Source organism: Lepus europaeus, chromosome 21, assembly GCF_033115175.1.
Source record: "Lepus europaeus isolate LE1 chromosome 21, mLepTim1.pri, whole genome shotgun sequence".
NCBI classification, from domain to species: domain Eukaryota; kingdom Metazoa; phylum Chordata; class Mammalia; order Lagomorpha; family Leporidae; genus Lepus; species Lepus europaeus.
Window position 1 is genome coordinate 17174671 of NC_084847.1, and position 26923 is coordinate 17201593.

General features: G+C 44.4%; 2 protein-coding genes across 8 annotated transcripts in view; one reads left to right on the forward strand and one right to left on the reverse strand.

Annotated features, from left to right (window-relative positions):
- Positions 1-17447, forward strand: part of DCUN1D3 (defective in cullin neddylation 1 domain containing 3) — a 40852-nt gene extending 23405 nt beyond the window's left edge. For all 4 annotated transcript variants that reach the window (XM_062179970.1, XM_062179971.1, XM_062179973.1 and 1 more), the window contains exons 2-3: positions 9943-10478; positions 11658-17447. In XM_062179970.1, coding sequence (XP_062035954.1) covers positions 10048-10478; positions 11658-12141 — 915 coding nt within the window. In that variant the 5' untranslated portion in view covers positions 9943-10047 and the 3' untranslated portion in view covers positions 12142-17447. The remainder of the gene's footprint in view (positions 1-9942; positions 10479-11657) is intronic.
- A 3129-nt stretch (positions 17448-20576) lies between these two features.
- The window catches only part of REXO5 (RNA exonuclease 5), a 38184-nt gene continuing 31837 nt past the window's right edge, over positions 20577-26923 (reverse strand). For 3 of the 4 annotated variants that reach the window (XM_062179694.1, XM_062179695.1, XM_062179696.1), the window contains 2 exons: positions 25834-25937; positions 23262-23343 (listed from right to left, as the gene is read on the reverse strand). In XM_062179694.1, the coding sequence (XP_062035678.1) occupies positions 23262-23343; positions 25834-25937 (186 nt within the window). Of the gene's footprint in view, positions 21115-23261; positions 23344-25833; positions 25938-26923 lie in introns of those variants that run through there. The other variant, XM_062179693.1, reaches the window with a different exon arrangement.

Sequence of the window (26923 nt, forward strand, 5' to 3'; positions counted from 1 at the left end):
GTATTTCTGTTGTGGATCAGTGGAATGTTAAGGCCCTTTTTGGTTGTTTGGCGTCATCTGGGATTAAACATAAAGTTAAGTTCTGGAATTCAGAGACCAAAAATGCTTTATTATTTGGCATTTGGAAACTTTATAATAGTACATGTGTGTTGGCCTGGTTGTATTTGGCAAATAATATTTGTTCTAGCCAACTCACACTGGCCTCAGTCCCTCAGTCCCCAGGTACATTCATACCGTCTTGCATTGCTAAACGATGGGGACACATTCTTTTTTTTTTTTTTTTTTGACAGGCAGAGTGGACAGTGAGAGAGAGACAGAGAGAGAGAAAGGTCTTCCTTTGCCGTTGGTTCACCCTCCAATGGCCGCCGCGGTTGGCGCGCTGCGGCCAGCACACCGTGCTGATCTGATGGCAGGAGCCAGGTGCTTCTCCTGGTCTCCCATGGGGTGCAAGGCCCAAGCACTTGGGCCATCCTCCACTGCCTTCCCGGGCCACAGCAGAGAGATGGCCTGGAAGAGGGGCAACCGGGACAGAATCCGGCGCCCCGACTGGGACTAGAACCCAGTGTGCCAGCGCTGCAGGCGGAGGATTAGCCTGTTGAGCCACGGCGCCGGCCGATGGGGACACATTCTGAGCAGTGTGTCGCTAAGCAGTCTTGTCATTGCACGAACATCAGAGTGTGCATACACAAAGCTAGATGGTACAGGTCATTCATGCCAGGAAGCCTCTTGATGCAATAAACAGACATGGCAGAAAACAGATGTGTGAGACTGCTGCTGGCTACACATGGCATGCTTTTTTACAGTAAATCTAGAGGGAGTACACTCTAAAATAATGTTTTTTGAAAGTACATAGTCATTTGTTGTCATTATCAGGTATTATGTACTATGCATAATTATATGTGCTAGACTTTTATCCAACTAGCAGTAAAGTAGGTTTGTTTACACCAGCATCACCACAAACAGTGGAATAATGCCTTGCACCGAGATGTTATGAAGGTTCCAGTCACTGGGTAATAGGAGGTTTTCAGCGTTTAGGGACCACTGATGTATATGTGGCCCTTCATTAACAAAAACATCATTTTGTAGCACGTGACTGTTTATGAATGACGCAAATTAAGTAACAGTGGGAATACTTCAAAAATGAAATAAATTACTTTGTGCTGAGCTGGCTGGTCTTAATTATGTGATTTAAGATTATTTTACGGAAATATAACCAGTTGGATTATTTTCTTTTTAAAAAAAGTTTCCTCTTTCTTCCCTTCTTCCCTTCATCCCTCTTCTTTTGCACTTTTGAAATTGGTTGAGTAGAAATTCATGTGTCCCTACCCAATCCTGACTGGACCCACTGTCTTAGCTTGCTGCCGTGGTACTTTTTAGGACAAAAAGTCTTTTTAAAGCATGAAAATAGAAGCAGACGGGTCTCATTTGCTTTGGCCAAAGGAACAGCTTTTCCTCCCAAGTAGCTCTGCGTAAGACTTAATCTCCAAAGGTGATCTTTTAAGTTCCAAATGACAGCAGCAACTTCACATTTTATTAAAGTACTCTGGATTTCAATCTTTTTTTGTTATTGTTGCAAGTTTACTTTCTAGGAAGTAGTTTACAAATGGACACCCCATTTTTCTTCATTTCTCTGGGCCTTCCTGTGTCTGCTGCTGCCAGGTGGGATCCAGGAGCTCTGTGGTCTTGGCGTGGGACTCCCTGGAAGATCATTTCTGCCATTACAAAGCTGTTGTAGCCTTTCGCTGCTGTAGAAAAGCTGAGGGATCCCTGTACTCATGTTCTCTGGCTTTTGGGTGTCTGGCATATACAGTAAGAAATAAAAACATACACCCAGCTAGTTCTTCCAGGTGTTTAGATGAAAGCTAAAAAGTTAGGTTTCTTTTTGTTAATATGTAGAAACAGCAGCATCTGTCAGTGGCTTCTGGCTGCTGGATGAGAACAGAGTGGAAGAGTGGTTTGGATTGGTCCTGCCTGTCAGGGAGGTCTCAGCGTAGATCTTAGCAGCCTTGCTGACACTGTTTGGTGGTGCTAGCATTTGCCTCCTGTTTTTTAGCTCTTCCTTCTGTAAGACTGTTCACCGGGTGACAGGGCTTCCCATCAGCAGCCAACACAGCATTCTTGTGAGCAGGCTCCCTGGCCCAACCAGCTGCAGCAAAGAGCCAGCTTGCTCTGGTCTGTTTTCCATATGTCAAGGCCTATTGCTGATCCTGCAGGGATCAAACTTAAGATTATTAGGGAAGGCTGCAAAACCAGTTACCTGTCACCCATTGCTCAGACTGGAGAAGGCCTGCTTTCTCTCTTTTGGACTTGGCTCTGATGGGCGGAGACAAAGTGTTCTTAAAAAGGTTGCAGATTTAGAGTTTGAATAAAGTAGGTTAAAAATGTGAAGGTAGGGGCCGGCGCTGTGGCATAGCTGGTAAAGCCACGGCCTGCAGTGCCGGCATCCCATATGGGCACCGGTTCGAGTCCTGGCTGCTCCACTTCCAATCCAGCTCTCTGCTATGGCTTGGGAAAGCAGTAGAAGATGGCCCCCAAGTCCTTGGGCCCCTGTACCCACATGGGAGACCCAGAAGAAGCTCCTGGCTTCAGATCGGCGCAGCTCTGGCCGTTGCAGCCACCTGGGAAGTGAATCAGCAGATGGAAGACCTTTCTCTGCCTCTCCTTCTCTCTCCATGTAACTCTTTCAGATAAATAAATAAATATTTTTTAAAAAATGTTAAGGAAGTCCCAGAAAATTTGGTCTGGAAAAACCAATCCAGACCCCTCACTTTAATGCTGGGGTCAGAGAAACTGATAGTGGATAAATGACTTGCTTAAGGGCACACTCAGCTTAGGGACATGCCAGGTGAGAACTGAAGGCATTCTGGGAATTCACTCTGTTCCCATTCACTAGTGGACTGAGACATTGCTAAATTTTTTTTTTCCTCTTGGAGTATCATCATCCCATTAGGAGCCGTGTATATCCTGGCACATCGTAGCAAAAAGCAGTAGTGAGGCTTTGATGGAGCATGGACAATTAGAGTCAAACTGCTTGGACTTGAAGCCAAAACTTTTCTTCATAGACTGGCCATGGAACCTCTTTTAAACTCAATTTACTTCCTCCCTGTTTAAAATGAAAATTTCATTATCTTCCTGATTGAGTGACAGTTCTTGTCAATTCCCTCAATAAATATATGTAATGATTTTTTTAAAAAGATTTAATTTTATTTATTTGAGAGAGAGTTACAGACAGAGAGGGAGAGACAGAGAAAAAAGTCTTCCATCTGCTGCTTCACTCCCCCAAATGGCCACAATGGCTGGAGCTGAGCCCATGTGAAGCCAGGAGCCAGGCGCTTCTTCCAGGTCTCCCACAGGGGTGCAAGGGCCCAAGTGCCTTGGCCATCTTCCACAGCTTTCCCAGGCCATAGCAGAGAGCTGGATAGGAAGAGGAGCAGCCGGGACACGAACTGGTGCCCATATGGGATGCCAGCGCCACAGGCAGAAGCTTAGCTTACTACACCACAGTGCTGGCCCCTGTAATGATTTTTAACATACTGGCTCTCTTCCTGCTTTCTTCTCTTCCATGATATGCCGTTTAAGGACCTGTACAAGTCCTACTTTCCCTGAAACCTTCCCATATAAAGTCTTCCAGAGTGGTTTGACTTCCTAGTCCCACTTCTGTTTCCTAACTTAGGAGAGCTCTAACAGCCCATTTCTCCGGCTTGGGGGCTTTGAAAATGATGATGATGCATATGAAGATGTAGCCCCAGGATCCCCTAGTTCTGGTTTCTCTTCCTCAGTCCCTCTCATCTCTTCTTTCCATAGTGAAAATTCACCCTTCTCTCGCCAGGTCTCAGTGTGGGCTAGCCTTCCATGGTAGTTTTGCTCCCTCAGAGGCAATTCTGTCAGCAGTTGAGAGTGAAGCCCTATGACAGAATTATGCCTGCACAGCACTGCCCAAGACATTGGAGTGGCTTCCTGATCGATCCCTAGCCGGAGCTAGAGCACTCCTAGGGACCACAGCCTCTGGAATTGCCCCTTGGGCCAGCAAGGCCTACTCCAGACCTACAGCCAGAGGGCAGTGAGGCCCATCCACGGGAGTAGCAGCCACAGCTGGCACAGAGGAGCTGTGAGGAGGAGGCAGAAGCAGTTGGGCCTGAGATTGAGGGAGAAAACCTGGAGGCTGCTCTGTCTAGCATAAGCTCAGCGGAGTTACTGGCTTTGATTTTGCCGCTTAAACACCCAAAGCTGTAAGTGCCTGGAAGTAGGATTCTCAGGTTTGTGATATGTGTGTGTATTTGCTTTTTATTTTTTGTTTTGTTTTGCTTTCCTTTCTTCCCAACCCTCCTTGTCCTTGGCTCCAGTTAACCCATTTGTGTTCCATGGTTGAAACAGGAGCAGAAGGCCGTTGCCGTGGCTCAACAGGCTGATCCTCTGCCTAGCGGCACTGGCACACCGGGTTCTAGTCCTGGTCGGGGCGCCAGATTCTGTCCCGGTTGCCCCTCTTCCAGGCCAGCTCTCTGCTGTGGCCCGGGAAGGCAGTGGAGGATGGCCCAAGTGCTTGGGCCCTGCACCCGCATGGGAGACCAGGAGAAGCACCTGGCTGCTGCCTTCGGATCAGCGCGGTGCGCTGGCCGCGGCGGCCATTGGAGGGTGAACCAACGGCAAAGGAAGACCTTTCTCTCTCTCTGTCTCTCTCTCACTGTCCACTCTGCCTGTCAAAAAAAAAGAAAAGAAAAGAAAAGAAAAAGAAACAGGAGCAGAGTCACTTGTGAACAGGAGCGCTACTGCTGGGCATACTTGAGTTACCACGGCAGATCTGGGCTGCTGCTGAAAGAGCACCGTTCCATAAGGGAGGCTGATGCTGTCACCAACTTTGTGGTAATAACAGTAGCTATTACAGAGGCAAACATTTAACATACACTTTTGTGAAAGCCAAGTACCTGGAATGTCTCAGTCTACCCAACAGTGCTTTGAGGTACGGCTGCCCTGTTTTAGTCATAAGCCGATAGAGTTCCTTGGTGCCAGCATCGGGATTCAAATCCTAGTTTGCCTGAGCTCATTCTCTTAATTACTCTGCTTCTATTTTCTCCCTCCCAAGACAGGTTCCTGAACCTCCCTGTGCCTCCATTTATTTTGCTGTAATTAGGGGTAATTACTTCACAGAGCTATGTTTATATATAGCTATTATAATGTGCTAACAAATGCAAAGTGGTACTCATTAGTAACAATGGTCTGTTACTGCTGAAATTTGGCTCTGGGGGGCCCACACAGTGCTACAGCCATGAGGCTGTCTACGTCCCAGCCAGCAGTGATAGGAAGGGGGACCTACTAACTTAGGCCGACCATTAGATGAGTGTAACTGAATAGAAAACTAGAAATCCTGGTTTCTTCTTTCAAACCTGCATAGCTGGAAATAAATGGAAGGGGAAGGAATTTGGAACTGGCTGAAAGCCCGCCCCAGGTTAGAGACAGCAAAAACCCTACTCTGTTTGATTCAGTCAGTCAAAAGGAAACCCCGTCCTGTGGAGAATCTCATCCTGCAGGTATTTCTGGGCCGTGGTGTTTTTGTCTGGGGTCACTGCTGTGGTGTAAGAAACTTTGAACAAGACCTGGGCTGCTGACTCAAGGCAGGGATAGGAGTCCTATCTGGGTCTGAGGAGACTGAGGCCTGGAACCACTGTTCACATGGGACAAGCTAGGACGTCCAACTGGCCACTCAGCTGCTAGTAATCATAGTAATAGGTTTCATAGCAGGTGTCTTCTGTTAGAAGAACAGTAGATATTAAATATATTTTATTGCCTTTCCTAACTAAATCCTTAACAGTTCTGTGAAGCAGATACCATTTCTGCAGATTGAGGAAATTCAAGCTTCATCAGGGTTACATGGCCAGTGGCAGAGCTGGACTTCAATTTCTAAAATAGAGCTGTGGACCAAAACACAGGGGTTCAGACATCTGGACTAATTCTGGTTGGAACTGAGCCCAAGGCCATCTTGGCTGGATCGTGCAGCAGAGATGGCCTAGGAGAGGACAGTGGGTTCTTGAGCCGCAGGCACAGATCATGCAGCTCCCTTTGCTGTGGCTGATGTAGGAGTTGCTGTAGCGTCACATCTAAACTCAGTGCCCATTCTTCTGTGTGCTTTCCCCAGGTACCCTGTTGGAAGTGAATTCATCAGTGTAGTGGTAAAGGTCATGGTTTCTTGAGCCAGATTACTAGGTTCTGTTGGTTACATGATCTAGGGTAACTTACTTTTGAGTCTCAGTTTCCCTGTCTTTAAATGTGGGTGTGATATGGATATATGAGTTAAAGTGCTTAGCATAGTGCCTGGTATCACAGCAAGTGCTCAATAATTGATGGCTGCTATTATTAGCCATTAGCCAACAGCTAGTGATGCAGGAAGACCTTCAACTTTAAAACACTTAAAGTGCTTCCAGCCTGGAACAGAAGTCTGGGGACTGTGATTGAGACTGGGAAAAGCTCTGGAAGCAAAAGTGTTTTTCCCAGAGAAGAGGGTAGACCCAGAAGAAGGGAGCTCACAGGGCAGTGACCAGGGACCATACTCACACCAGATATGAAAATATTTCCTCTGGCTTTAAACCAGCACACGTTCAGCTGCAATGAGAGCGCCTTTCCGAGAGAGCTCAGAATGGAAGGATCCAGCCTTCTGGCACTTGCTGATTGATCATCTGTCAGTGTTGATGTTCCCCTCCTTTTTCTCATCTGTTAAAAGCCTTCAGGTTTCGGCTGGTTCTGCCATGTCAGGTCATCAGAAGATGCTCTTACATGGAGGGCTGGTTGGGTGAATGAGATTAAGGGCCTCTTTGGAAGCCCATCTGTTCTGTCCCTACCTGAAGGCCTGGATGCCAGGATTTGGAGGAAGCTGCTATAATGAAGCATCTGTCCAGGGTGGCTGGGGTTGAGTAGCCTGGGATAGGTGGGTCAGATGGAGGCCAGGAAATCCTCTTATCTCGCTGAGTGCCTGTGCCTCCCTCAGCAGCAGGAGCTGAGCAGCAAACCCTGATGAGTCAGCGAGGCTGGGAATTAGAGTTGCCAGTCTGTGAGCATGTGGGGTTTGTGTAAGTTTGGGCCTTTTGTTTGTTTCAGCACTCTAGTCTTTAGAAACACAAATCTGGAAACCAGACCCTCCACATGCTATAGTCCTTCTTGTTTTGAGATAATTCAGCTCGAACAGTTGCTTCCCTTGTATGATGGTCTACCAAGAATTAACCCCTTGCCTTTTGATATTTTAATAGGTTGTGCTTATGGCCTGTTCGCTATAATCTTAAAGCATAGAAGGACTTTTAAAAAAACGTAACTTGGGTATGTCATTTTCTACACTAAAAGCTCTTCAAAGACTTTCAGTAAGTTTTTAAAGCCTAAGTGAAACTGCAGGTCTTTGGGAGGCATGTATGGGCATGTCTTTTTGTCATTTATTCTCTCTCAGGGTGGAGAGCAGACACGCCCTGATACGATTAGTCTCCAGGAACTACAGTGCTCTTCCCTCTTAAATTTGTGCACCTAGAAGTCACCCTAGAATTCCTCCTGAAGATAACCCCCAAATCTACCCAGGTGCTATTTAAAGGAAGCTTTTTTTAGGCAAAGTTTAAAGTTCCGGCCTTTCATAAACAACAGCCTTTTGCCCCAGTGCCAGTTCTCTTAAGAGCTTGAATTTAGATCTTGAGGGTCCATGAAAGCTCCCTACAACTGGGGAGGCCCGTGTGGGACTGACATAGATTTTTGTCTGGCATTTGCTTTCCTTGCTGTCCTGGCTCCTAGTCCACATTTCTCTTAACATTTTTGGTGGATACCATTATTGTAGTAGCTGGAAAAATTTTCTAAGTACAGGTTGAGTATCCCTTACCTGAATGGTAAGACCCAAATATGTTAAGAAATTTCAGATTTTTCCAGATTCTGGAGCATTGCATTATACATAATGAGATAGATGTCTTGGAGATGGGACCCAAAACTAAACATGAAATTGATTTGTGTTTCATATACTCCCTATATACATAGGTTTAAGTTAATTTTATACAACATTTTAAGTAATTTTGTATGTGAAATAAAGTTTCATGGTAGGGAAGTTTCCACTTGTGGCATCAAGTCAGCCCTCAAAATGTTTCAGATTCTTTAGTATTTTGGATTTTTGGAATAAGGATGTACAACCTACACTATTAAAAATGGATTTCCTAGCAAACTATTTGAAAGTAAGAATGAATCCTGGAAGTTGCCATTGTTAATGGTGGGTTAAGTTGTTATGAAGGATGCCTGGATCCCAGAGTGCTGGTTCTGAGTCCTAGCATCTCTGCTTCTGATCCAGCTTCCTCCTAATGCATCCTGGGAGGCAGCATATGGTGGTTTAAGTGCTTGGGCTCTTTCCACCCATGGAGAGACCTGGATGGACTTCTAGGTTCCTGGCTTTGGCCTGGCCCAGTGTGGTTGTTGTGGGCATTTGAGGAGTGAACCAGCGCATGGAAGATCTCTGTATCTCTGTCTCTATTGCCATTTAAGTAGATAAAAATAAACATGTAAGAAAAAAAGGAGTCCTGGATAGACAGGGTAGTCTTAGAGAAATTACATTACCTTTAGGTCCCTTTCTGATGTGGGTGGCAGGGACCCAAGCACTGACGCCATCATCTGCTGCCTCCCAAGATGCAGTAGCAGGAGGCTGGATCAGAAACTGAGTAGCTAGGACTCCAATATGGAATGTGGGCCTCCCAAGCAGTGGCTTATCCTTTTGCATCACAATTCCTCCCCCCCATATCCTACCATTTTTAGAAGATTGTATTTAGACAAATCAGTCCTTTAGAGCAGAGACACATACCCCATTAGAAGCCTGCTAGGACTGTCATGTTTAATGAGAACTTGGCTTGCATTCTGTACAGCCTCACTAAAGACATAAAAGGGAGGGAATGAAAAAAGAAGCTCCTAGGAGACTTTGCTTGGAGTACAGGGATGGTGGATGGCTTCCGTAGCTGAGCGAAGAAAGGTCCTTACACCTGCTGTGTGGGATAGGCCCAGAAAGAGATCTGGAGAGATCAGGGATGAATTTTACTTTGATGTTTGGCTGGGCCCTTGTTCCCAGGCCTGACACTGCAAATCCCTTACCTCATTGTTAGGCCATTGTTTTTTTGTTTTTTGTTTTGGACAGGCAGAGTGGACAGTGAGAAAGAGAGAGACAGAGAGAAAGGTCTTCCTTTGCCGTTGGTTCACCCTCCAATGGCCGCCGCAGCCGGTGCAGCACACTGATCCGAAGGCAGGAGCCAGGTGCTTCTCCTGGTCTCCCATGGGGTACAGGGCCCAAGGGCCCAAGCACTTGGGCCATCTTCCACTGCACTCCCGGGCCACAGCAGAGAGCTGGCCTGGAAGAGGGGCAACCGGGACAGAATCCAGCGCCCCAACCGGGACTAGAACCCGGTGTGCCGGCGTGGCAAGGCGGAGGATTAGCCTGTTGAGCCACGGCGCTGGCCCATGTTAGGCCATTGTGAGACCCTATAGTTGTTTTGGGTATGGCCACTCCCTCCCTCCATTAATCCTATGTATGGAAAAAGAAAATCTGAGCGTGTTGGTGTTAGAAACTAGAAAATAAACCTTATATTTGTACCCTCTGGCTTAATCCAGGTCCACATAAAATTTTTACATGATGATGAATTGGCAAGACAGATTTCCTCTGGAATATTTGTCAGAACTGTGGTCTTTGATGTGTTCTGCACATGAATCAGCTTCTTTGTAACCTATGTTACCTTAAGAATTTTAGGAATTTCCCATATTGGTTTTCCATATGTGCCATAGCCACTGCTTTTCCAAGGCAAGTTACAGAGCTGGCTTATCAGGCAGGTGATCTCCCTTCATTCCTTGTTGGCTCATTGAAACGCAGTGGTCCCCAGTAAGCAGTCCCCAGAGGGTGTTGCCCATGCCCATGCCCTGTGTTCAAGAGGTGACTGCTTTCCAATTTCCTCCCAGGTTGGCTGGCTCCTCTGGCTGATGGCATGTTGAAGTACATGGGCCAGCGGCAGCGAGGGCATCCATTCCAGAGGGGGCCGCTTTAGAGGCCAGGCCACCAGCACCATGGGCCAGTGTGTCACCAAGTGCAAGAATCCCTCATCAACCTTGGGCAGCAAGAATGGAGACCGGGACTCCAGCAGCAAATCACACAGCAGGCGAGGTGCAGGCCACCGTGACGAACAGGTGCCACCTTGTGGCAAGCCAGGTGGGGATATCCTCGTCAATGGGACCAAGAAGGCGGAGGCTGCCACTGAGATCTGCCAGTTGCCAACGTCCTCGGGAGATGCTGGGAGGGAGTCCAAGTCCAATGCTGAGGAGTCTTCCTTGCAGAGGTTGGAAGAACTGTTCAGGCGCTACAAGGACGAGCGGGAGGATGCAATTTTGGAAGAAGGCATGGAACGCTTTTGCAATGACCTATGTGTCGACCCCACGGAATTTCGAGTGCTGCTCTTGGCTTGGAAGTTCCAGGCTGCTACCATGTGCAAATTCACCAGGTTAGTTACAAATACTTCATGTTACCAGGTGAGCCGAGGAGGAAACAGAGCAATGTTGGGCAGGAGTGCTCAGCTAGGATAACTGGGTCAGCTGCATGGGGTTTGGGGAAGGGAAAATCCTTGTGTTCTGACCAGTTTCTCAAAAGCTGTTAAGTTTTGAGCTGAGTTGTGTTCCTGATCCAGAGAAGGCCTCCCCCTGCCACCTCCCTCCCAAGACTCCTCTGAGGGTTTAAAAAAATATGTGCCTGACTCTATAGCAGACCCACTCAATAGGAATCTTGAGGTACTTGAGAATTCACTGTCTGTCTGTCATGTGGCAGGTGCTGTGTGTGCCAGTACAGTGAGAACCTCCGGGGATGTGCCTCTGCCGCACTGTGAGCCCAGTTGTCCCTTCTCATCCTTACCGTATTGCCCTCAGCCAGACCTGTATGAAACAAGGACAGGTGGCCCAGTTATCAAGCAGTAGTTTGCATGTTGTTGTGGTCTTACATCCCTGTAGAAGTTGCTTGCGGGTGAAGACATGACAGGGTCACCCCAAGGGGTGGTTTGCTGAGCACAGGTTATGAGACCTGACTTTCTAGTTTATATGCCCCCAGGTAGCTCACCCTCCAGACCTGGACTCCCTAATCTCGGTGGGTACAGCAGTCCCAGAGAGGAAGATCCGGTGTGAAACCGTGCTGTCAGCTGAAAGTGTTACAAAGATGTTCAATATGTGGACGCAAGTTTTGTTTTTTAATAGCACAGCTTTTATCTCTGGTGGCAGACTTAAATTTCATCCTGAATCTTGGGCTCCAGAAGTCTCCCTTGGCTGTCACCAGAAAGATACCAAAACAACCCAGAGAGAATCAAAAGGGAGGCAGGAACGCTCCTCCATCCAGGAGAAAGAGGCTGCAACCTCATTACCAGTGCAGAGCAGCAGAGTAGCTGCCTGCCATGTGCTTGGCAGTGCTGGAAACACGTGGTACTCGTGCTAACATGTTGACCCCTCACCAGAACCCTGCCAGGTGAGGTGTAACGGTTACTCACCATTTGACAGATGAGGAAGGAGGACTACTTAGTGGAGGTGTTGGCATTTGATCCAGGCCATCCTGCCTCAGTGCCACACTCTTGATTACTATACTCTGTTGCCCTCGGTAAATAATATTGGTTATAATTAATTGTGCCTTCTTCCTGTTGCAGGAAGGAGTTTTTCGATGGCTGCAAGGCAATAAGTGCAGACAGCATTGACGGGATCTGTGCGCGGTTCCCTAGCCTCTTAACAGAAGCCAAACAGGAGGATAAATTCAAGGATCTCTACCGGTTTACATTTCAGTTTGGCCTGGACTCTGAAGAAGGGCAGCGGTCACTGCATCGGGAAATAGCCATTGCCCTGTGGAAACTCGTCTTCACTCAAAACAACCCTCCAGTATTGGACCAGTGGCTAAACTTCCTAACAGAGAACCCCTCGGGGATCAAGGGCATCTCCCGGGACACTTGGAACATGTTCCTTAACTTCACTCAGGTGATTGGCCCCGACCTCAGCAACTACAGTGAAGATGAGGCCTGGCCAAGTCTCTTTGATACCTTTGTGGAGTGGGAAATGGAGCGAAGGAAAAGAGAAGGGGAAGGGAGAGGTGCACTCAGCTCAGGGCCCGAGGGCTTGTGTCCCGAGGAGCAGACTTAGTGGCTCTGTCCCAGGAGCAGCAGCAAAGAGCTGCCTGCTGCCCTGCAGCCAACCAAGGAATTGGACCTTTCTGGAAATTACTGAAGATCCGGATTTTTCTACTTTACACCTTTCTCTGCCTTGTATCTGAAAGGGCTCTAAAATGCTGTATCATGTTTTAGGCACTTTCTTCATTTTTTTGGTTATTTTGGTTATTTCTTTTTTTGGGGGGGTAATCCTCCAAAATATTTGAACCTGGCTACATGTTGTGTATCTTTTTTTGAAGCCTTCAGATAGAATAAGCCTGCCATTTCTTGCACAAATTGGATGATTTTTTTTTTTTTTTTTTTTTTTTTTGGTGGGGGCCAGTATAGAGCCGGGTGGGGGGAATGGGAGTGTTCGGTTGAATTAACATTACAAAATGATACAGTGCCAGATCTCAATTTTGCATACTGTTTTTCAGGGCAGGTCTGTACTGTGTGTAGTGCTGTTTACATGGTTGAATTTAGGTTGTAATAATTATTTTTAAAGATTTACACAGATTTGAGTAGCAGTGTTAACTGTTAACCACATTGCATTAATTTCCAGACAAGTTTAGAGCTCTTGGGGAGCTGAGGCCAGTCAAGAGCGTTTGTGTAGTCTGGTGATAACTTCCCTTTTAAGCTAATTTATCCAAAACCCTTATTTCCCTCACTTCTTGCTCATTCCTTCTTTGACCTACTGCATTTCATGTTGAGTTTATCCATGAACATGCTGCACCTGTCAGTCAAGTGAGCAGTGTTTTTTCTTTTTTTTTTTGGACACATTGTACTGAGAACCACTTAAGCATTGAATACAGAGAAAGCAGTGCTACCTCAGTTTTGCTGGAAGTAGACTTATTTGATAGTTTTCTTTCGTTGATGAAGTTTCTGTATTTTCATGTTGTTAAGTGGAAATACTTTTTTTTTGTTTTGTTTTTTCATTTGCTTTGGAGCCAAAGTTTCTGTTCCTGGTGGTCGGAATATGGTGCCTGCCGGCCAGCTGACTTGAAGGAAAACTGTGGTATGGAGCTCTGCTTGAATTATTTTTTCTCCTTAATTTTCCTTTCTTTGTGTATCATCAGCTTACTTGTCTGGCAAGTGCAGAAGCCTGGGGCTGGCCTGAACTCTGCCAAACAGATATCAAAGTGTATTTAAGAGGTAAACGTGTGCCCTTTCCCTTCTTGCTGCACCCGTGTTGTCACTTACCCCCCAGGAGTTATTTATTCTTTTTGTTAATGTCAGGCTCATTTGGGGTAATGTGATGACTGTTTAGGTTTACATGACCCTCCTCTCCTTCCCTTCCCCCAAATATGTATATATACATATATAAAATATGTATATATTTTACCTATATAAAATATATATATATACACATATATGTATCTATATTCCTTCATTTCTTTGCCTGCTAAAACTGGCCATAAAAGAGGGAGCTGCCTTCAATGTATAAAGTCTAAGAGTGCCAGGGGACGTCATAACGGAGGCTTTCCTATCTGCGTTTGGACCGTGTTCACTGATGGCATGAATCCGCACGGCCCTTTCCTCACAAGGGCCTGGTTCCCCAGGCTCCTCCACACACCTGCTCCAGAAGGCCAGCTTTGGCCAGACTGCCACAGGGGCCTGAGGAGCTGACTCTGGTCCTACCTGATTTTTAGTAGAGGGTCCTCTTGTTATTTTTCAATTTTTAAAAAATGTCCTCAAAAAACTGTACTGACGGGTGGGTGGCAGGAACTTGTACAGTTCAGCTTCTAGTACTTTGGAACAGATTTAAAAGGGAATCTTTTAAATAAAAACTTATTAAAATACGTATGCTGTTAAGGTAATGAGAGTTTGTCTATTAAGCATTTAGTTTTCTCTGGTAAGCAGTCCTGTCCCCCAGGTACACTTAGGGTTTTCAGCCTGGGCAAGAATTGCATGTTTTGAGTTCCTTTGCTAGTAGCCCTACCTGACCTCCCATCTTTACAAAGATAATTATTTCAGGTTTTGGCAGCCAGTGTTTTCTAAAATTGATACTGACATAGGGAACATATTAATAATTGGAATTTTAGAAAAATCCTGACAGTTGCCCCTCCTAGAGGGGTAGATCAGTCACAGCAGGGTAGCAGGACTGCTGGAAAGCTGAAGTTGGAGCCTCAGGTCAGGACTCTATCCTTGTTCTAGCTCAATAAGATTCAAGATGAGGTAGACATACCCAGACTATCATCTTTAATTGTAGCTAGTTTGCAACTCCTGATTTTTCCTAATTCTGGATTTTGTAGAGGTTAAGCGAAGGAAAACACAGGCTGCTGTTAGCCAGACAAGGCCTTTTCCATACCAGATCAGAAGCACAGATGGGAAGGAAGAGCCCAAAAGAGCAACGCAGGCGACTCTGAAATGAGAGTCTCCGCCCATCCTTCAAGAAGGCATTCCATGCGTTAGGTGCATTAGTGGGTGGTTCCTGTTTTTTTTTAAATGAACTATTCAGCATCTCTTTCCCCTACAAAAGAACTATTTATTTTTTGGTTATATTTTTGATGATTTTTTTTTTTTTTTACAAAAATGCAAATAAGAAACCAGAAAAGGGAGCAATCAGGGAGGGACTTAAGGTTCCTTCCTGGTTGAATTCCTTCCTCAGCAATGAATTCAGTAGGTTTGGGTCAGTATGCAACTGTTTTCAGGATCACAGGCAAAGCAGATTTTTCTACAGAGGGATCCAAGGTGGGGTGAATGTAGGGTTTATAGATAATCTTCTGAGAACTGAAAAGCCCCTGTTCTTCTCAACCTAGAAACAGCTTTGCTGTGGAATGAACAAGCAGACATTTTGTGGAGGCAGCCAAATGCATGCCCCTCGGGTAGGCCAGTGCACCTCTCACTTTAGCAATGTTATGTGACTCCAGAGTGATGCGACCAGGGGCAGATATGGATGCCATTTTGAAAATGGGCAGCATCCCAGGGTAACGACAATAAACTCAATATACTCACATATATTGGGAAATTACTTGGTTTTGGCAAATGGCTTTGAGCTCCTTTAACGATTTATTAGCTGGTATGAGATGAAGTCTTGCTTCATTGAATTGCTCTCTCCTTAATCCTTGCCAAATTTGAGTGTATCATTCTTAACCCCACCTCCTCTAATAGCACTTCGTTGTTTCAGCTGCTTGCCTTAGCAGTTCTTCCTCATCCTGCAGGATGTGCTCATATGTTGTGTTAGGTCCAGGAACTTATGTCTACTCTTCTGATAAGGGAAGAAGAAAAATCCAGAGGTGAGTGAAGATCCAAATTTCAACCAAACCTCATGGCCCAGGGAAATTAATTGAAAATGTACAAGACAGTGTTTTCAGTATTAAACTTCCCCATGGAAGGTGTATAAACCAGCCTTCTTGGAAAGGAAGAAAGGATTAAGCCACACAGTATTAGTCTCTGAAACAGTACTGATCTCCCAGGAGCTGCTGCCAACATTCAGTCCTTGGTGCTGGAGGTTACAGCGGGGAAGTTACTGGGGTTAAGACTTGTCTAAAAGTTTACAAAACAGGTTATATTTTGGACTGTTGGGTTTGCCATATTTCAAATGAAGTCTTCAGTGTAGTAAAGCCCAAAGGTAGAGTCAATTATACTGTTATTAAGGTAAGGACTGAAAAAGAGCTGCTCCTAGGGATTCTTTGTTTTTTGGTTTGCCTTTTTTTTCTTTTTCTTTTTTTTTTTTTTTTTGGTGGCTTGCTGTTTTTCTTGTGTCTGTTATGTTTGGTTAATGATGACTTGAATATCTTGATAACTGACAAAGGTCTTCCTTGGTGGACTTGAATATCTTGGTAACTGACAAAGGTCTTCCTTGGAGGACTCCAGCAGTATATTGTTTAAATGGCTATAAAAGGACTATTAAAGTTATTGAAATGTGTTACCCAGGACTCATTTGAGGACATGTGACATTGCTTGTCCTCACTCCATATGTTTTCTGAGTCTTTTTGAGGGGGTTCCCACCTGCCCCCTTCAAGTTTATTCCCATTGTAAGCTGTAACTATGGCATCTATCCAGTTTCACTTGGATTGGGGCTGCATGTCAGTGATGACCAGCAGGGTTTTTTTTTTTTTTCCCTTTCTCAAAGAAAATAAATTGATGCTTGAGCCCTGGTTGCAGAAGCCAAGATGGCTTGCATTAAACATCAGGTTCTGCTTCTGATTCAGATGCTGGGGCATCTTGTCCTCCCCATTCCTTGCTAGAAACCCAGCTTGCTCTCAGATACTCGCTTGTCCACCGCCCACCTTTTTTCCTCACTGCTGTCCACACAAATCTTTGATGTTGCCAAAGGAAGCCAGCTGTTTGTTGTGTCCCTCTGCTTCCAACACATATAGTTGCTCTGGAAGTGTCTTCTGACTCTGGCCCCCAGCTCTCAAGTCTGTGATTAATTGCTCTTACCTGTTGCACTAATGACTATGGTTCTAAGTTTCAAAGGGGGAATTTGAAGCAATAGGCAAATGGGGCATGGATGGTTTGGTCCTACAGATATCCTGCCTTAAGCTGTTGAGGTGATGAGTCCACTGCTCATGTGACCCTCCCCCACTGTTGTGGATCCCTCTTGGTTTGTGACCAGCGTGTATTTCTTGAGGCTGTACAAACTTGACAAAAGTTATACTTTTGATTGTGTTCTCTGCACTGTTGCACTCTTCAAATGGCCCCTTGAATATTTTTATTAACTTGTTACACATATTTTTGTCTTTGATGTCTACATTATTTTTTTCTTTGATGTTTTATTTGGAAGGTTATCTGCTGTTGGATTTAATAAATTTGTTTACTTGATTATTGACATTTCTGCCAGAAAAAAAAAGTGACTTTATTCTGGGGGCAAGATTGATCCACGAGGACCCTCTACAAACTCACTAGATAACAAGGCAGTGCTTTGAAATAGCCCAGATGGTACAGGACCCCTGGACTCCCAACATGGCTGTGTTGGCGTCCCACATCTGCTTTTAGGATCTCAGTACTTATATGCAACAGAGCAAGTCAGTTCTTATTGGGCCACTGACTAAATAGTTTGGACAACTGATGTGAATTCCCCTGGGCGTCAAAAAATGAGTTTGAGTACTCTGAAGTCCACGGCTTCTAGATCTGTCAGTTTGGCAGTGATCATGACAAAGGGCACCTGATCATTCAGATGCCACTGCTGAATGACCCTTGGCAAGTTAGTGAACTTTTAAATTGCCTTTTACTCATCTGTCAAATTAAGAGACTTCTACTCATAGATTTCAAAGAAAGTATTTATAAAACACCGAAGAGCAACAGACTTTCTTGAGTCTCCAAAAGGATGTTAGCTGAAGCAAACAGACAAGAAGAGAGGGGCCAGCATGGTCACACATGAACTTCTACAAGTCACTGCCCCTGTGAGGGGCTCAGCTTTTTTCTGCCAAGTTTGTATGTGATCTTAGATTAGCATGATCTCCAAGATTCCCATCTGCCTCAAAATTCTGGAAGCCTAATTACAAGGGCCTACTATGACCCCAATCTTCCTTCCATTATCTTTTCTATTTATTGTTTATATTCTGGAAAACTAATGACCAGCCCTTTTACTCATGTCTTTGATGGAGGCTCTGATGCACTTCCTCTTCCCTAGATTCCCAGCTTCATGTTGGTATCCTCAAAATAACGACTCCAGTCGTGGAATTGAATGTACTTTTTCTTCCAGTTGCAAAGGACTCAGGAGTCAAGGTTTCTGAGGCTTCCGAAATGAACTGGATCCCCCACCCCCACCCCGTATTAGCAAGGTCAGCATCAGGTGCAGTCAGAAAGGAAATCCAGAGGTGACTTTCTTACTTCAAAAGTAAAAGTGTTCCTCCAGCCATGTACTTACTCCCATTGGCTCCTGGGCTGCTTCTGTGCTTTGAGCCTTCTGAGTAATCAAGCCCAGCCAAAGCTTTGTAAACAGTTTGAGGAGTAACAAGAAGACTGCCGATTCTGGTACGTACTTAGAGCTCGAATATGATACATATAGCTATGTGTACTATATGGATTATCTATGGCTATAATATAATTAGATAATATATGGGCTATGACTAAAATCCAATTTTCAGTTAGATGAGGGGCAAGCAGTTTCTTCACATGGTTGTCAGAAGACCTTAACTGCATGTGGGATGGACTTTGTTTAGCAAGAAAGGTGTAATGAAGGCACTGCTTGGGGTCCAGAACAGTACAGAAAAGTCAGTGCAGCACTGGCCTCTTCCCTGCTCTCTGAACCATTTGCCAAAGCACCTGGCTGGGTTGACTCTGAAAATCATCCCTTTAACTATAGGATTTATTTTTTTCTTCTAAGATTTATTTGAAATGCAGAGAGAGAGAGAGAGAGAGAGAGAGAGAGATCTTCCATCCACTAGTTCATTTCCCAAATGGCTGCCAATAGCCAGGCAGAAGCCAGGAGTGAGGAGCTCCATTCTGGTCTGCCACATGGGTGGCAGGGGCTGCAGGTACTACAGCCATCCTCTCCTTTCCCAAGCACATTAACACAGAGCTGGACCAGAAGTGGAGCAGCCAAAACTCAAACCAGTGTTCCAACATGGGATGCCAGCTGTAGCTTAACCCACCACAACACCAGCCCCTAGCTCTGGGTTTTGATCCAGTTTGAAGGTTAGTCTGCCTAGAAAGGAGAGGTTTGGCCCATTTTCCCCTTCCTTTACTTTGACTTCTTAGGCTATCCTATCTTGAAGTCCTAAGGCTCCCATCTGGATTTAACATTCTTTGTGTGGTATTCTAACTTTATTCAGTCTCTTGCCTCAGAAACATTGAGAAAGTCGTAGTTGGAATATAGCAGCACCAATGCAGTCAGCAAAAACATTTTTACTCTGTAGTGTTTTGTAATTCATGCTGATGGGACTCTTCCATGGACCCTGGGCTTATTTGGGGTGGTTGCTGGTGAAATTACTACCGCATTTTAATATAGATCCACAAAATATGTAGTACCAGTCCAAGATAAGATAGAATATGGATTCAACATAGATGGACTCAAAGAGAGCACCCTCCTTTATTGGTAAGTAAAGACAGAAAATTGAAGAAAGCTAAATATTTGTGAGAAAGTTGTTAGTATATGCTAAAGTAAATGTGAGAAGTAAGGGTATACATGAAAAATTAATTATGAATGCATAACCTTGTCAATGAATGTTAAATTGATCTCTGTCAGTTGGGACTTTCTAAGCATTAAGGCAAAACAGTACCTGGGTTCAGTGCCCAGCTCTGGTTCCTGCTAATGAACAAATGGATACAAATCAGTCAGTACAGAAAAACGACCTTGACTTCCCGACAGAAAGATGGCAAAATATATATGGACAACTCAGTTAAGAAAAATTGGCCAAAAACCTTATAGAAAAAGAAGTTGGATGCCAACCTAAAGGGTATTCAAGTAAATAAAAATTAGCACTACAATAGAAAACTTTTCTTCACCTATGAAATTATCAAAAACTTGAATGTAACAGACTTTTAAAAAGCTTTTTGGAGTTAAAAGATACCTTAAGTATTCCTGCTTCTTAACACAGTAATTTGTTTTTTTAAGATTTATTTATTTGAAAGGCAGAGTTACAGAGAGAGGTCTTCCATCTGCTGGTTCACTCCCCAAATAGCTGCAAAAGTCAGAGCTGGACCAGGTCAAAGCCAGGAACTCTGTCTCCCACTTGAGTGGCAGGAGCCCAAGCACCTGGGCCATCTTCCGCTGCTTTCCCAGGTGCATTGGCAGGGAGCTGAATGGGAAGTGGAGCAGCCAGGACTCAAACTAGCGCCTATATGGGATGCTGGCGTCACAGGAGGTAGCTTAACTTGCTATACCTCTACACCAGTAATTTTCTTTTAGAAGCATAAGGACATATGTGCAAAGATAGAATTGACAGGATCCTTGGAGAAGAACCTCAGTGTCAACAAAGGACATCTGTTGTCTTAGAAGTTATAGCAGACATCAATGTTGGAATATTATATAGCTATTAAAAGCAGCTTTTGAATAGTGATGGAAAAGTTTGGATTAAAAGACTGCAAAATGTTGGCAGTCATGAACTCTGGGTGGTGTGCTTAGATGTTGCTTTAATTTCTCAGAATTTTTCAAAATTTTCACTTAAATGAACTTCCTTTATAAAAAGAAGTTATTTACAAAAAGGACAAAAAAGAAATGAAATTGAACATGGATTACAGTTTTGAACAATCCTACCTTGGATAAGGAGGCCAGAAAATGGTGGTAGTATGTTAAAGGCCTAAATGAAGAGTTTTGTAAAAACTTGGAGTTGCTTTTTCACCCCAAATGAGAAGCTGCTTCTCCAGCAGCTGCTTTGGCAGCTCTGCATTGGCTGCTTCTAAGGGTGTGGGAGGAAAAATGCACAAACGCACTTATGAGTGGAATGTGTGTTTTGCAAGAGGCCAAGTTGGCAGCCTTGGCTTCCAAAAGGTGGGAGCATCAGCCCAAAGAACAGAGTGTGCAGACTGAAATCTTGGAGGCCTTGTGGTTCAGGTCCTTTTCTGTTTCTACAGATTCTGCAGTTGGGGCCCGGAGGAAACCTCCAGTCGCACGCACCTGAGAAAAGGAAATGACCTTAGCTCTTCTTGCGAGCAAAGGGTATGCTTCTGGTGTAGGGCACCCTAATCTGCTCTTCCTGCATGCCAGCGGTGATCCTCAGTAAACTACTGTCATTTACTGAGCACGCAATCTGGATTGTCCCCCAACGTAGTTTAGATGAGGAAACCGAGGCACAGAAAGGGGGACTGATTCACACGGAGCCCACTACTCTGTCATTGCCAACAAGCGGGATCTTTGACGTTTCAGTCACCCTTAAAGTAGATACATCCTCGGTTTATACAGCTGTGGAAATGGGCCCAAATGAGGTTGAGGTTAAGGAACTCACCCAAAAATATTCAGAAGCAGAACCGAAGCTCCAAACCAGGCCTGTCGGTATCCAAGGGAGGGACTTACTTGTCCTTGAAGACTGGAGCATCCAGAGGTAAAGAGCAAGTAAGCTCTCAGAGCTTTGGCGCTCAGCTGGGTGGGAGGGAAGCCAGCAACGCTGTCAGTTTCAATTTGTTCTGGGGGCCTCGCAGCTGAGGCTGGCAGTGTACCTGACAGAGGGTCTTGTTCAAATTCTAGCGGCCCAATCCAAAATGCAGCTCTTCAGTTCTGGCTTCTCTAGGGCCGGATCTTAAAGAAGCTACATTTAAAAGATTAAACACACTTCCCCGAATGTTCAACCTTCTGAATTTTTTTCTGACCATAGCAGCAGTATATGCTGAATACTGGAAGAAAAGTCCAGTCTCCATGCAGGAATGTATTTGGTAGAACCTTTTGCCAATCTTGTTCCAAGCCTATGCATAGCTGTGTGTGTGTTTGTGTGTGTGTGTGTATTTAAGATTTATTTTATTTGAAAGGCAGAATTACAAAGAGAGGGAAAGACATGTTTCATTTGCTGGTTTACTCCCCAAATACAATGGCCAGGCTGAAGCCAAGAAGCTTCATCAAGGTCTCCCATGTGGGTGGCAGGGGCTCAAGTACTTGGGCTTGGGCCGTGTTCCACTGTGTTTCCAGGAGCATCAGCAGGAAGTAGAGCAGCCGGGACTTAAACCTGTGCCCATATCGGATGCTGGGGTCATAGGTGGCAGCTTAACTGACTATGCCACAGCTCTGTAAATTTTTCCCTACAAAATGGACTCAAACTATTCAATTCTGTAGTCCTGCACACTTTTTTATACCAACCCGTGACTGCATAATATCATTTATGTTTGCAGTCATCCCATACGTACCCTTATCCTGAGCACAGTACACAAGTAATATGTAAAACAGCTGAGATTTAAAGTCACAACATTCTGAATCCTGATGGTTGCTGCCTCTTGCGGGTCGTTTCCACTGCAGATTTTATTTATATGCACACACAGTCATTAGAACTCCACTGTGATAACTCTTTGGTGCCCCCTTCATACATGTTTTTGTGAAATTTATTAGCTTAGGGTAGTACTTGACAAGTGGAACTGCCAAGTCTCAGTGTACGAGCAATTTACAAAGTGTCTGCTCTGATCATACTGCATGCCACATTAGTCCATCTTTTCTGGACAGCAGTTAATATCGTTACTGGCTTTGGAATTGTGTGCCTGTATTTCATATCCTTTCCAACACAGCATATTATCAGTTTGAAAGTCAATTAAAAAGCAGAAAAGTGGATTTTACTGAATTGTGGTTCCAGTTCCTAGGAGGAGAGCTGATGTAATGGAGGCACCTACTGGGGAAGAGTGGCATTGCAGGAGTATCTGAAGAAAAAAAAAAAAATCCTAAACAAGGAACTGGAATGAGCTTCCCAGGGTTTGTAAAAAGCTGTGGTGAACTTGCCAGATTTTGTTTAGCCTGTCTTTTACTTTCAGTTTTGTAGCATCTGTCAATGGTAACAATTTGCTTTAAAAAAAAAATTGGTGTTGTGGGGGTAAAGCCGCCACCTGCAGCACCAGCATCCCATATGGGTGCCTGTTTATGTCCTGGCCACTGCACTTATGATCCAGCTCCTTTGCTAATGCCCTGGGAAAGGCAGCAGAATATGGCCCAAGTGCTTGGGCCCCTGTGTCCACGTGGGAGACTGGAATGAAGCTCCTAGCTCCTGCCTTCAGCCTTGCCCAGCACTTCCCAATGCAGCCATCTGGGGAGTGAACCAGCGGATGGAAGACATCCCTCCCTCTCTCTGACTCTAACTTGCAAAATAAATCATTAAAAACAAAGCAAAAACAAACAAAAAAAAAACCTTTTTTTTTTCACTGCAGATACTGCAACTTTGACAGACTACAAAACTTGTTGGGCTTTCACCACGGTGAAATCACTCCTTGTTGGCTTATCTGTACCCTTTTATAAGAGTGCTATATGAAACAAGCATCTGTGTACATAAACTCAGTGACACAAGAAACACACTTGTTCTTTCCCCACCTTGTCTTAAGATGAGGAATGTTTGAACTTATAGGTATTTATTAAAGATTTGACTATACCATATAAATGAACTAAACTCCTGATGACATAGCTAGTATCCCTATGGCAACTTTCCACAAACGCTTCTGCATAGAAAGGACGGAGGCCTCAGGAGAGGCTGTGGCCTAACCACCTTCTCTGCCATTGCCCGTAAAGGGTAAGAAATGGTGCACAGGACATGGTGGGCAGACTCACAAGCACATGTTTGCAATGGTGCTTTCCTCTTCATCTCTTATGCCCATGAGTCCCAAGCCAGAGAGTGATCCATGAATGCTGCAATAAATGAGGAATGAAGACAGACTTACTCACAGGGCCGACTGAATGGTAAATTATTTGAGTATGTGTTATGTGTCATGGAGCCACAGGCAAGCAGTTTTATGGAAAGCTGCTCAATGGAGAGGCCTACATTCAAATCCTAGCTCTGTTACCTAAAGAGATATGAGACATATCTCAACCAAGCCTCATTTCTTTAACTACCAAACTATTAAATATTGAAGTTACTGTGTCAGAGCCTTTTCTGAGGACTACAGACAATGATGGCCAGCACACTCAGCACTTACTAGATGGCCAAGGGTAGTTTAAGCACTGTCTCATTGAATCCTTCAGGATGGCTCACTGATGTAGGTGCAACTGTTATCTTCATTTTTCAAGTAAAGAAATAGGCTCATAGACAACATATAACTAGCTCAACAGGTATACCTGTTAAGTAGCAGAACCAGAATTTCAATACGGGCAATTGGTCACCAGATTCCTTGTAAATTGCTATAAGAATCTTGTCTTTTGTTCAAACACCTGCAGTCCTACTGTGTGCCAGGAACTGTTTAAAAACCTTTATAAAACATTAATTTAATAATGTGTTGTAAAACACCTGATACAGTACATAGAATTCAGGAGTCACCTAATAACATACTAGTTCCGTGCCACTTGGTGATGAACATTCATGGTATTAGGTTAGAGTTGAGCTCTTGAAAGCAAAGGAGGAAATAAAAGACAATACAGAATCTGTCTCCACTTACTATCCACACTGAAGCTAGCAAGCACTATCCTTTTGGACATGGAGGACTGGTGCACTAACAGCAAGAGAGTGGATCTGGAGTCAGAGCAACAGGGTTCAAATCCTGACCATGTACTTAACAGCTGTGTGACCTGAGCAAGTCACTTTGAGACTTTTTCTACAGGAATTCTAATGTCTTCAACCAAAAATGTATATAAAAGCATTTAGCACAGTTATCTAATGCTTATGGATTCTGGAGGTAAACTATAGCAATTGTTAATATTTCCAATATTATTTTCAGCAGCTACTGGAAATGTGAAGAGCTGAGTCAGGCCTTCAGCCTGAGGAGACCTGTTCTCTTTGCCTCTTCCTGAACCACATGGTTTACCAAGGGTATCTGCTGGAGGCATGATGGCAGCTCCACATGGCTAGAGTACAACTTCTAAATGAAAGGAGTTACTTGGTGCTTCCAAAAGTTCCTATTCTTTTGATTTGGAATCTTTGCCTTTGTCAAACCCTAAGCCTCTTTGCTACTGACCTCAACACTCCCTTTAGTCGAGCCTTCACTCTTTGTGGAATATCCAGACCACTTAAAGAAGAATACTTTGGGTCACTCCTTTAGTTTACTTATAAAATAGGGGACTACAATCTAAGTATTCTGCTTATAAACATGAAGATCCAGTCTTCGATTCTCTCCTTACCTCCATATGTACTGGTCCTGAAGAGCTAGCTAAGAGCAAGTCTGTACACTAGGGCCTTTGCTCTTAACCAAAAAGCTCTACTGGCAGTTCTGGTCACTTTTTAACCTAATGCTGTCAGCCTTTTAAACTGTAAGATTTTTTATTCTGCATAAGCACATATTTGTTTTTGCTTCTCAGATAGCAGTTCTTTCAAGTTGCAGGTAGATGGTATCACTAGTAGCCATCAGATGCATAATATAAAAACTTTATAAGAAATTGTGATTCAGGTTTTAAGGCTTGAGATATTGCCTTAATATTGACATTGCCTAGAATGTCAGACTCTTAAGGGCCTTTTTAGAACTTACCACAATCCAGTGATTTTTTTTTTCCAACTATTCAAAAAAAGCCACTCTCTTCCTCCAATCTATATACTCATTCATGCTTCTACCCACTCATTCCCAGAACTGCTTGTCTTTATGCTTTAACATTTAACATCAGTTTCTCTTTAACGAAAGTGTTTACAGTTAAAAGGGTTTAAAATCACTTGATTTACTCCAAATCACTCAAGTTATTGAAGGGAAATGGAGATCTCTGTCAGCAATGGCTTGGCCACTTCCAACTGATAGGTGACAGAACTGGAACCGGGCCCAGAGTCCTATTCCAGTGTTGCTCAGGCTTAGAATCAGTGAAACAGACCCTTCTCTCTCTTAAAAGTCAAGAGTCAGCAATAGGGGAAAGGGCAGGAACATACTCCGGTAAGTGAGAAGGGTCAGCAGGCCCTGGTTACACCTAAGCCTGGGCCTTGTCCTAGGACGTCTTGATCTTTTTTACTCAAGTGGGGTTAGGAAGTTACTACTTACCCAGAGGGGCTACAGGATAAGACCTGTGGTTTTAAACAGGATGAGCTATCTCCTTGAGCAACCATTAAGTGTAGTAATATAAGAACCCAAAAATGTGAACGGGACTATCTTAGAACTATGAAGATTAAGAGATGATTCATGGAAGTCCTCATTATGTCTGGACATCAGCAAAAGGTCTTTCTGCACAGCTAAATCTAGGGGCCACAAAGATAACCCACCTCAGCCTTACCTCTGGGTTCCTGGCAGCAGGACGAGGCAGAGGGTCCCTGGACACAGGCTGCGGTACAGCTTCTCAATCTTCCGGCCCCAGCGCCAGGCTGCTATCTTCAGAGTCTAGGATCAAATCCACATGTCAACACTCAGAGCACTCTCAGGCTCACACATACAGGGGCTGAACACTTCCTCAGGCTCCAGGGCCGTCAGATCCCAGTGAATAAAGGCATTGGATAAATCCCTTCCTGGAGCTGGAGCCCACATTTCAAGTGTTCCATGCAACCAGCATCCTGAGATACCCAAGTTGGCTTGTGACCTCCTCAAGGAGGATGGCAATGGTCATTTTTTTCTCCAGATACATCATCTGGGGCCCCTTGGTAGGGGAGCCACATCACTGATGTTATCTCTGGCCTCACCTCTGCCATTAATTATCATTGTGAAACTAAAGCTAGGTGTTACTTTTCCCCAAAGATTCAAATATTGGGAGCTTGGTCCTCTGTATTGTGGTATTGGGAGATGGGGTCCCGAGGCCTTGGGTGAATGCCCTCAGTCTCTCTGGCTTCCTATTTGGTGGGTGATGTGATCTCTTCTTCCCTATACACACGCTTCTGTCACTGCCATCTGCCAAGAGGGGAACCTTGCCAGAACATGCATTACGTTCTCTGCATTTTCAGGCTCCACAATGGTGAGCTAAATAAAATAAACCTCTTTTCTTTATAAACTTAACCTGCCTCAGGTATTTCCTTATAGTAACAACAACAAAAAATAACCTCATACATTGATATTGGGAAAGTCACTGACCAGCTCTGGCCTCTATTTCTCATCAGCTAGGTGTGGTAGATAGACTAGGACAGGGTTTCTCAAGCTTCAGCTATTTACCTTCTATCTCTACTCTCCTGCCTTTGTATCCCTCATGTTTTTCTTTAATGTGAGTCCATTTCTTCCAGAGCCTTGTCTTAGTAATACTACTGATGTAATCATAGGTTCAGTAAGTTTTCTTTAGTGAGTGTTAGAAATAGAGTAGATCTATGACAATGAAAATTTATTGTGTGTTCTACACTTTGAGAAATCCTAGACTAGATCACTGAAGATTTGTGTGGCTCTCC